General features: G+C 44.1%; 1 protein-coding gene across 1 annotated transcript in view; it reads left to right on the top strand.

The window, feature by feature from the left end:
• Positions 1–6,575: 6,575 nt before the first annotated feature.
• Positions 6,576–11,433, top strand: part of LOC114692240 (transmembrane protein 180-like) — a 32,009-nt gene continuing 27,151 nt past the window's right edge. The window contains 4 exon segments of the mRNA XM_028867918.2: positions 6,576–7,660; positions 9,668–10,273; positions 10,275–10,351; positions 10,353–10,380. Of these exon segments, the coding sequence (XP_028723751.2) occupies positions 7,511–7,660; positions 9,668–10,273; positions 10,275–10,351; positions 10,353–10,380 (861 nt within the window). The 5' untranslated portion in view covers positions 6,576–7,510.

Below are 11,433 nucleotides of genomic sequence, written 5' to 3'. Positions count from 1 at the left end.
CATCTCAAAGAAGGTCGCGGGCCCAAGGGTCGTTGGCCAATAGAGGCTCAGGACGGAACAAAGGAGGCGGGTAAAGGCGGAGAGGGTGCGGCCGGCAGCCCCGCCCCTTTTGTCAGCGTTGCGTCTTCTCAGTGAGTGCACTCCAATTCCGGAGTGTGGAGGCGGCTGCGGTGACCCCGTCGGCTCTCTGGCGTGTCTTGCACTCAGCTGCGGAGGACTCTCGGCTCTGGGCAGTGGGCATCATCTTCCCACCTAAAGGTTTCGGAAGCGGGCCAGCCCTCCTCGGCTTTGCCCTTGGTGATGCGCGGAGGGAGATTCAGGGTCCGTCGCGAGGTTAAGGCCGAGAGAACGCTATTGAGTGAAAGCTGCTCCCGAATGTCTGAGCCCTGGCCTCCCAGGGGATGGAAATTAACCCCTAAAACGGCGGTCACCAGCCCCACTTGACGTTCAGAGGCCGGGACCGGCCCGTGGGAGCCGCCTCCCCTGGGGAAAGTTTTGCATAGAATGTTTTTTTAAAGGTTCCTAGAGCCCGAGATAAACCTGGGAGCAGGCGTTGCACTTGAGGCCAGCAGGGCAGTGTCCTCTTGTTGACGCAGACGTAACTACCTACCGTTTCTTGGGTTGAGGTTTTAGCACCTTCGGGCACCTCACACGTGAATCCTCTCAGAGGGAGAAAGGGCGGCGCAGCTCTTAGAGCAGATAGATCAGGTCTACCGAGGAAAGGAGAATTGTAACAAGTTAGGGGAGAGAAGTAAATGTTCAACTTTGGCAGTAGTGAGTCGCTAGATACCTCCTGTAGTAACAACGCCTTCGTACAGATCCGGAGTGTCACCAGAACTAAAATGGAAAGCAGTTATAAGTTTGCCTTATCAAAAAAAAAAAAAAAAAAAAAGGGCGTCAGTCGTGTGGCCTTAAAAAAAGTACACAAATTACTATGGTTAAAAATAGGAGAAATTGCTAGAAAGAAGTTACAGATCCTCAGTTACTTTTGTTTCTCCATATAAACGAGTGAGATCTTGGGTAATTTGGAGTAAGGAAAACTTCACCCTAATTTCTTTTTTCAGTGCTAAGGATGAACTTAGTGCCTCCTGCATTCCAGTCAATCCACTCACTACCCCCTAAGCTACTTCTCCAGATGTCTTCATTCTTGTGAGTTATAAAATGCACCTTGCTCAGATCAGTGTAACATTAAACACCTGCTCCTGGGATAGTGGTCTGGTGAAGGACAAAGGCTCCCCGCTGTAAGGTTTGTTTTTGTTGTTTGCACAGGGTCTCACTGTCTAGCCCCAGATGGCCTGGCACTCACTATGCAGATTAGGCTGGCCAGGAACTCAGAGATCCACCTGACTCAACCTCCAGGATGTTGGAATAAAAGCCATGCACCCCCATACCCTGTCTCCACAGTGAGGTGGTTCTGGGAGGTTTTCTTCTTCAATTCCTTAGGAAAGTCTTCGCCGGGCGGTGGTGGCACTCGCCTTTAATCCCAGCACTCAGGAGGCAGAGGAAGGCGGATCTCTGAGTTCAAGGCCAGCCTGGGCTACAGAGCGAGTTCCAGGACAGGCTCCAAAGCTACACAGAGAAACCCTGTCTTCTTAGACTAAAAAGTATCAAGGACCTAGAGTTAGAAATCTAGGCGTCCAGCCACAGTCTGTACTAGCAAAGAAGGCTTTAGTGCACCACTTAGGAGAGATGACTTTTTTTTTTTTTTTCCTCAACAGAGTTGTGAGAATCAAAGAAACTGCCCAGTAAAGTTGTGTTATTTCTAACACTTATTGTGAAGGTACCATTAAGAACAACAGTTAGTGTCAAAATAATATACTTTCTTCTCTCTCTGCCTCCCTCTTCCTTCTTTTTCTTTTTTTCCCTCTGGTGGCACTGAGGGGCTACTCACAAGCAAGGAAAGTACTGAGCTATAGTCCCAGCTCATGAGTATCAGAATAAGTAGTAATAGTGACAGATTGGAACCTGTTAATGATGAGTCCATGGTGACATAAATAAATGAGAAAGTTTTTTCTTGTAGGGGAATGCCAACCAAAAGTGTAAAAGTAATAACAGATTGTATTAGCTGGGTATGGTGGTGCCCTCAGCGATGGGAATGTGGAGACAGGAGGGTTGTGAGTTTGATACCAGCCTGTGCTACATAGCAAGACCCTGTCTTAGAAAACAGAGCAAACAGAAGCAAAACAAAGTAGAGACAGCCAGATAGTTCAGTGGGTAAAGCTGCTTGCTTCCTTGCCTAACAAGCTGAATTTGATGCTAGGAACCCACATGGTGCAAGGCAAGAACCGGCTCCCACAAGTTGTCCTCTGAACTCTGCATGCATGTTATTGTGACATACACACCTCCCTAACACAATAAATACACGAATACTTTTGTTTGTTTGTTTTTGTTTTTCGAGACAGGGTTTCTCTGTGTAGCCCTGGCTGTCCTGGAACTCACTCTGTAGACCAGGCTGGCTTCAAACTTAGAGATCCGCCTGCCTCTGCCTCCCAAGTGCTGGGATTAAGTGTGTGCCACCACTGCCCAGCATACAAGTACAATTTTAAACAAGTAGTAATATTAACAGAGAAATGGTGAACTCATTAGTCCCTTCTGACAAGTACACTAAAAGGCAGAATGTCACTGGTCAACTTTTCATTGCTATGTTTTTAAAACAGGAAACTAGGTCCCCTGTAAAGCCTCTTCCAGAAACATCAGTCCAGACACAAATGAGACAATGTAGAACCAATTACTATAATCAGACAGAACCCCGTGGAAAGAAAGAAAATTCAATTTAGGACTTGTAGATTGTGGAAACTGAAGACCTGGAATCATGTATCTGAGCTCAGTCAGTGATCTGAAAGATCAAGGTGGTGGCTGTTTTCTCCGGGACAAACCCATATCAGTTCCAAATTTGGGGGTGTATTGGAATGTTCTTTAACAATTTTCAGAAGAAATAAGGAACAGCTCCTAGAGACTTTATTCATTTTGGGGTGGGTCTGTGGGTTCATTTTTAGGGATGCTCTTTTCAGAGAGGGTCATTTTTGTGTATGTTCTGCAAAATCCTGAACAAAGAGTGCATCGATAAAAGCCTTTGGAGCTAAAAGCTCTGTCTTCCACAGGTCTCCATGAAGCAATCATAAATAGCATCTGCAGCTATAAAATTTGGCCAAGAAGAGGGTTAGTGAATAACTATGCAAGTTGATGCTAAATGGGGTTTCAGAGTCTGCTTAATACTTTACCAGTGTACAGTGTGCTGATCGAACCTTAGCATGACTGCATCCTGCTGCTTTTAATCTCTGCTGTATAAAACGCTTTGTGGTAAAGACAAGTCGGCTTCTGGAATCCTTTGTTCTTGGCTGTAAAGATGAAACACTCCACATCATATAGTAAAATCATGTTAAAGGAGTTTTTAGACAGTAATAGCAGCTTTTGAAAGATGAGAAGTGATTTTTCAGTTTGATATTGAAATAAACATTGACTAGATGTAATTGAAAGGAAAATATTGATGTGTTTTGTTTTGTTTGTTTGTTTTTTTGTGAGGGAAATTAAGATTTTTTTCCCTCAATATATATAAGTAAAGAGTTCAGAGTTTTTCCATAATGCTATTAAAACTTTGTGTTCACTTCAGACAGGCTGGGTACTTAACTTGAATTCTTTGAAAAATTCTTCTTTTGAACTTGGGGAGCTTATGAGACTTCGCAAAGATCCGAGTCCGTGAATGTCTCTCTTCTGACTTAATGCTAGAAGAACAGTTCAGAAAGACTCAGCATGCCTGTCCTAGAAAGATCCAAGTTGGTGAATGTCTCCCTTCTGACTTAATGCTGGAAGAACAGTTCAGAAAGACTCAGCATGCCTGTGCTAGAAAGCCTGAAGTACAAAATGTCTAGATTTTTGTGGGCTAAATTTGTATCTTGGCTTTGGGCTGTACCAACTCCCCCAACTTTTTTCTTTTTTCTTTTTTTCTTTTTTTGACTAAGTAACAAGGTGACCTCTAGCCTCAATTTTCATTCGAACTTATACCAAAAGCAAATCCCAAGGGGGGGGGGGGGCCTTCACCAGTGCTTCCAGCTTTTCTAGTTTGAGAATTACCTTTTAAAGCCAAAAATGTTGACTGACCTCGAGATACTGCAGTACTTGGACTTCTTAAGCCTTGAGAACTGCAGAACGATGAAATGAAAAACAGATTTGTATTTTATCATTAAAGCATATTTAAAAGATATGACTACCTGGGGCTAAGGAGATGACTCAATGTTTAACTGCAGCTCAGGTTGATCTGACACTTCTGGCCTCCACAGGCAACTACACTCATATGCACATACCAGCCCCACCCCACTCCCATAATTAAAAACAAAAACAAAAACACACATAATGTGATTAAATCGCTAGCAATCCACGGAATCAGCTTAATGACCAAAGGAATTTGTTTGGGGGTAAACTCACAACCATGGGAGATTTGTCATAGGGCCGGGGAAAGCTGAACTATGTCCCACGCTGAAAGGCTTGGTCCAAGATCTCAGCATCCAAAACCACAAGGTAGCCAAGAGAGAGAGTTTATGTGCATCTCAGGTCTTAAGGGTGACCATGCCCTAGGGGCAGGTATTTCAAGGTCATAGGCAAGTGTAACAACTACAGCTGCCTCACTAGGGATGATGCTTCAGGGCATGGCTCAAACAGCTACCCACTACACACACAAGCCAGGTAGGTGATGGTGGCACATGCCTTTGATTCCAGCACTTGGATGGCAGAGGCAGGCAGATTTCTGGGCTCCAGGCCAGCCTGATCTACATAGTGAGTTCCAGGATGGCCAGGGCTACACACAGAGAAACTCAGACTCAAAAAAAAAAAAAAAAAAAAAAAAAAAAAGCAAAAAAAACAAAAACAAAACAAAACCCCAAAACCAAATCAAACAAACAAAAAACTCAAATACACACGGATAAAACATTTTCATTGCTGTTATTGCAGTACTGGAAATTGTACCCAGGACCATCACTCTACCAATGAGCTACAGGCTGAGAAAAAACATTCTTTCTTAATCTGCTGATAGTGTTTCATATGGACTTAGTAGTCCTTTTGTTTCTGTCTGTGAGACAGGGTCTCAGTGCTTAGCCCAGGCTGGCTCCAAGCTCATCATCTTCCTTCCTCAGCCCTCAGAGTGCTAGGATTACAAGTATGTACTAGCATGCCAGCTTAATAACTCCTTTTGATAATTCTGGAGCTCTATGGTGCATACAATTAAACTTCTCTTTGGGTCTACCAGAGCGTAAAGATTGAAAACCAATAATTGAAGGGGCAGGTTGTTGCAGATTTTCACAGAACCTAGGCTGCTCTTGAATTCACTTCTTTGAACCTCTTACCTCAGCCCCCCAGAGTGATGGGATTACAGGCTGCACCACCACACCCAACTTTTGTCATTTTTGGTTTTCTCTGGAGTTTGGGGGACCAGTAACTTGGTCAACTGTGATGCCCATCCCCTTCCCGCTTGCCTTCCCTGTCCCTCAGGAATGGGACACTGTAGACTGAGTTGTCTGCTGATTTGTTCCTGCTACTCTAAGGTTAAAGGAGAAGCCCGAAGACTATTCAAGCAAGCAATATCCTCAGATTATGTGGAAATTCATCTCTTCCCCAGTTCAGTTAGTCCACAGAGAGCTGGTGAAATTGTCTAGTAGGCCAAGGATAATGAAGATCGGTGGGGTGCCAAAGTACAGCCCTCTAATTCTACCCTGAATGAAACTGAGGCAGGAACATTCCAAGTTCCAAGCCAGCCTGAGCTACATTATCTTAAATATGTAATCAATAATTCAAGTTTTAAAAAGTTAACCTGGGCCTGGAGAGGTAGCTCAGTTGGCAATATGCTTGCCTAGCATACACGAGACCCCGGGGCTTGATCCCAAGCACCACACAAACTGGGCATGGTGGTGCACACCTGCAGCTCTAGCACTTGGAAGGTGGAGGCAGTTCAGGGTCAGCCTGTGCTACGTAGCCAGTCTGAGGTCAGCCTTTGAGCTCATGAGACCTTGTCTGGGAAAACAAAACAAACGAGCTGAATTTACATCTCCCTACTGTTAGCTAACCTTTCTCTGTTTTCCACTTGTACAGATCAAAAGTGAGGTGATAGGCTATATTTAAGAGGGGCATCTACATTAGAACAAGAATATGAGCCGGGCAGTGGTAGTGGTACATGCTTAGTCCCAGCACTCAGGAGGCAGAGCCAGGCAGACCTCTGTGAGTTGGAGGCCAGCCTGGTCTACAGAGTAAGATCCAGGACAGGGACCAAAGCTACACAGAGAAACCCTGTCTTGAAAAACAAAACAACAACAACAAAAAAGTTATGTCTGGTTCCTCTTGGATATGGCTTTTGGATCAAAGCTGTAGACGGATTTTTGGGGGGCTGTCAGGTCACAAATAATGACACAGAGACTTATTATTACTTATGAAAGCTTGGCCGTAGCTTAGGCTTGTTCCTAACTTGTTCTTATAACTTTAACCCATATCTTTTAATCTGTTTTTACATGACTTAGTTAACTTTACTCTGTACTGCCCATCCTGCTTCCTCTGTGTCCAGCTGGTGCCTCTGCCTTTCTTTCTCCCCTCATTCTCTCTCTCTGCCCGGAAGCCCCTTCTAGCTTGTCCTGCCTAGCTATTGGCCGTTCAGCTTTTTATTACACCCATCGCAGCAACACATCTTCGCAGTGTACGACTATCCCACAACACAAAGCTACATAGTCTATGGAGAGAAGGTCACATAACTATTGCACTAAGTGTGTGCTGTGGGATGAGCAGCTTATCACAGATAAGGACCTTCAAGTCCTCCTCTGATTTTAGCAAAAGGCTGCCATCTCACTGTTCATTTTCTGTTCCTCCTTCTCAGCTAGGGAGGCTGATGCCTAAAAGTATCTCCTTGACCACCAGCTCAGCATGTCTAAACTTGATAATTTAGAAGACATATGAAAATGTAAGTAGAGGCTGGGGAGATGGCGCAGTTGTTAAAGTGCCCATGGTGCAAACCTGAGGACCCAAGTTCCATCCTCAGCATCCACGTGAGGAAACAATGAAGGTGTGGTGGCGTATGCCTGCAGTCCTAGCTTGGGGAAGCAGAGACGAGAGGATCCCTGGGTCTTTCTAGTCACTAGTCTTCCTGAATAGGTGAGATCCTCGTTCAGTGAAAGACTCAGCCTCAAAACAAACAAACAAACAAACAAACAAATGGAAAAGCAATAGCAGAAGATACTCAGTGTTGACATATGGTGTCTGTGTGTGTGTGTGTGCGCGCACGCGCACGCACGCATGCACAAATGTAACTAGAGTGATACATCATGCAAATTGGGGCTCATGCAACATCTCAAAAATGTTGAATAAGTATAAAATAAATAGATAAAGAAATCTGGTGACATTTACAGCAAGTATTTTTGGATTTTAACTAACATTACTAATGTTAAGGGAATTTTTTAAACCTATCAACTATTGTGTGCAAATAATGAATTCTAACTTTTTTTTTTAAACAGGGAGGAAATCTTCCTCTGCATGGAAAATGACACTTTCAAATATCAAATCCACAGCCTGGGCATACTCTCTGATTACACTAGGAACTGAAATGTTAAGTTCTTTTTTCAGTTTCTACTGTGTGAAACTTTTCTTGGAACTGTACAAGATTTCAGAGTTGGCCTTCTATCAATCCCAGGTGGGATGCAATTTTTTCTCCTTAAATGTAGGAGAGAGCTTTCTTCCTTATCATGGTGTCTTACTGTCTTTTATCAAAGAGTGGATTCTTCACATACCTGCAAGTTATCAAGAAAATGTTGTACTATGGTGGTACAAACCTGTAATCTCAGTACTTAAGAAACTGAGGCAGAAAGACTGTTGAGAATTCAAGGCTGGTCCAGGCTATTTAGAGGGATCCTATCTCAAAAAGAAAGGGAGGGAGGGAGGGAGGGAGGGAAAAGAGAGAGAGAAAGGCAAAGGGAGTGGGTTGGGAGAGAAGAGGAGAGAAGAGAGGGAAGGAGGAGAAGGAGATACTGTCTTAGTCATGGTTTCTATTGCTGTGATAAAACACCATGACCAAAGGCAAGTTGGGGAGGAGAGGGTTTGGCTGAAACTTCCACATCATAGTCCATCACTGAAGGAAGTCAGAGCAAGAACTCCAAACAGGGCAAGGACCTGGAACAGGACCTGATACAGAGATGATAGAAGGGTGCCACTTACTGGCTTGCTCCCCATGGCTTGCTCAGCCTGCCTTCTTATAGGACCATTTGCTCAGGGGTGGCCCTACCAACATGTACAGGGCCCTCCCACATCAATCTAATTAAGAAAATGCCCTGTAGTCCTGCCTGCAGCCCAATCTCATGAAGGCATTTTCTCAATTGAGGTTCCCTCCTCTCAGATGACCCCAACCTGTGCCAAGTTGTCGTAAAACTACCCAGCACAGATGCTGTACCTTGAAAAGCTTGATAATATTGGCAAATTGTATTACAATTTATCATAAATGAACTGAATGGATAGATATGCTTTTACATTTCCCCTTGTGCTTTATAATGTTGCTTATTACAGAACTGCATAATTTACTAAGTTGATTTTGAGTTGATTTATTATTGTTGGTATCTTAATCTTACTTAATGTAGCTGTGGAAAATGATGTCTTGGAAGGGTAGAGAAATGGCTCATTGATTTAGAACACGTTTTGCTTTTCTAGAAAACCTGGGTTCAATTCCCAGCATCTACATGGTGGTTCACAGCCATCTGGAACTCCAGTTCCAGGGGATCTGATGCCTTCTTCTGGCCTCCATGGGTACCAGGCAAGCACATAGTACACATACATACATGTAGACAAAGCATTCATAGACATAACATAAAGTAAATAAATGAATTTTAACAGGAGGAAGGGCCTGAATTTCATGAGGAAGTATGGCCCTGTGTGCCACAGTGGGAGACATACTCTGGGTTCACTGCTTTGGTTCCAAGTTTACTCTGTTTAGTTAGCTAGATGAATTGCTTATCTTTTCTGTCCGAAGAAACTAACCTTGAGCCGGGCGGTAGTGACACACGCCTTTAGTCCCAGCACTCAGGAGGCAGAGGCAAGTGGATCTCTGAGTTCGAGGCCAGCCTGGTCTACAGAGCAAGATCCAGGAAAGGCGCAAAGCTACACAGAGAAACCCTGTCTCGAAAAAACCAAAAAAAAAAAAAAAAAAAAAAAGGGTAATAAATTTTAAAAATTCCAACATTATTTAAAAGGAAAGAAACCTTGTAAATTCAGAGGAATAACAATGCCTATACCAGAGGGTTATTTTTTTTAAGGATTTGATAAAGTAATACATGTAAACACTTGTACTATACCTGAATGCAAAACAAATATACATTGCCTTTTGAGTGGCATTCTACCACTATTATTGATGCTAATTAATAGTTCTGAAAACTGCGACTTTTCAGCTTTAGATACTTCTCATCAGGATTTCTTCCTTCCTGTTTCCTACCTCCCCCCTTTTCTTCCCTCCCTCCCTTCTGCTCTCTGGGTCACTGTGTATTACAGGCAGGTCTCAGACTCAATGATGCACTTCCTTCAGCCACCCAGGTACTGAAATCACAGGCGTATGCCATCATACTCAGCCTCTGGGATCATTCTCATCTTGAATGTAGTAGTCTACACTGCTAACAACCACACAACCTATATGTGTATTTTTCTTCTCTCTCCTTAGGTAATTTTAATGATCTGGAATGTTCTGAATGACCTGAGCGGGTATTTTCTAAGGAACTCTGAGTATGATTGCTGTCTGAGTTACCACTGTTCCCTGTTTGGAGCCCTTCTGCATGCAGCAGCCTTCCTGCTCCCTTGGTTCCCTTGGAGACACTATCAAGAAGGTGACTGGCTCAACGGACTTCATCTGGTGGCCTCCCTGTGCGCGTTTGACAGCACCCTTAGCTGGGTGCGGCAAGCCCAGGGCCGATTGTTTGCAGAGACTTTCCCCAGACACGAGAGCAAGCTGCAGCTGATGAAAATCAACCAGGTGGCATCCCTGCTGGGCTCCACCAGCGTCCTCTTCTGTGGCCTCATCTCTCACAACATGGAAATCCTGCCCAATTTTCAGGTCGTCACCATCGTCACCGCCTTCCTGGCAGCTACCAGCCTTTACAGTGGCATGTTCCATATGCGGCATTTTGAATGTAAAAGAAACCCGAAGGAAGCCTTCCTCTCTGAGAGTGAACAGGAGCTGGCGTGGACCTCCGCCATCTTGCCCATGAGACAAATCTTGTCTCAGAGGAACTTCCACCTTTTCCTCATCGTGAATTTCTTCCAAGTCTTCCTTCCATTTGACCTTCATCAGTAACTTCATGATGATCTTTGCCGATAACCTCATTCCCACCGAGGCTCTCTCTTCTTCTGTATGGGGCTGGCTTCATCTGCCCTCAGGTATGTGAAGGTTCTCCATGTGTCTTCCTGGTGGGACTAAAGAGGAACTCTTAGCTGTCTGAGGAAATGAAAAATGTGACTAAATGGGCAGTGTTACTAATTGACACACGTTTACTAACAAACTCGAAACAAGAGTAAAAGCTCAGCTGCTGTGTGGGACCCCATAGAAATGATGGAAAAGCAATGAAAGGCAAGCAGGGGAAGAGCACAGGGAGGGCCAAGCAGCGTGATTTAAGAAACAAACTATTTTTAAAATTGTGTTTATCTGTTTATTATGTGTATGCACGTGTTTGTTTTGAGACAGGGTCTCATTGCATCATAGCCCTGGCTGGCCTGGAACTTGCTAAGTAGACCAAGCGAGCTTTGAACTTAGAGAGCCACCAAGCCCGGACAATTGTGTGCATGTGTATATTTGTGTGTGTCAGGGTGGCCTGTGGAGGTCAGAAGACAGCTTGGAGGCGTGGTTTCTCTCTTTCTACCATGTGGGTTCCAGGGATTGGACTCAGGTGGTTAAGCTTGGTGTCAAGCCATCTCTATGACCCAGTCAGTATTTTAAACATTTGGCTTTGAATCTAAGCACCAGCAAAGCTGTGGAAGAAGGAAATGGCTTCCTTTGAGTGTGTATTTTTGCTTTGTTCAGGCATTTAAAATTTCATCTTCATGGGAGAAACCTCAGAAGGGGCAGGAAAGAAAGGGAAAATCAAGGCACATGGGAAGAGAAAGGAGTCCCTCACCCCTGCTGGCTGAGAATCAAGAACCCTTATAAACAAGATTATGAATCACATCTGGAGTCAGAGTTTAGGCCTGGAGTTCCTTATGACCCATGGAGCTTGAGGATTTCTTTAACCCTTGACCTGTGTTTTTTCTACTGGCCTCTCAATAACCACCTTATAATCTCATTTAGTAAATACACTAAAACAGTTTGTACTTTTTTGTCTTTTCTTTTGAGACATTGTCACTCTGTAGCCTAAAACTCATGATAGTCCTACCTTAGGCTTGGGAAAGTGCTGGGATTACAGGTGTGAGCCGACACACCCAGCATGCTTCACCTTT

This window comes from Peromyscus leucopus, chromosome 1, assembly GCF_004664715.2.
Source record: "Peromyscus leucopus breed LL Stock chromosome 1, UCI_PerLeu_2.1, whole genome shotgun sequence".
Taxonomy (NCBI): Eukaryota; Metazoa; Chordata; class Mammalia; order Rodentia; family Cricetidae; genus Peromyscus; species Peromyscus leucopus.
Note: the sequence above shows the minus strand (reverse complement) of the source record. Positions and strands in the feature narration are given on the sequence as shown.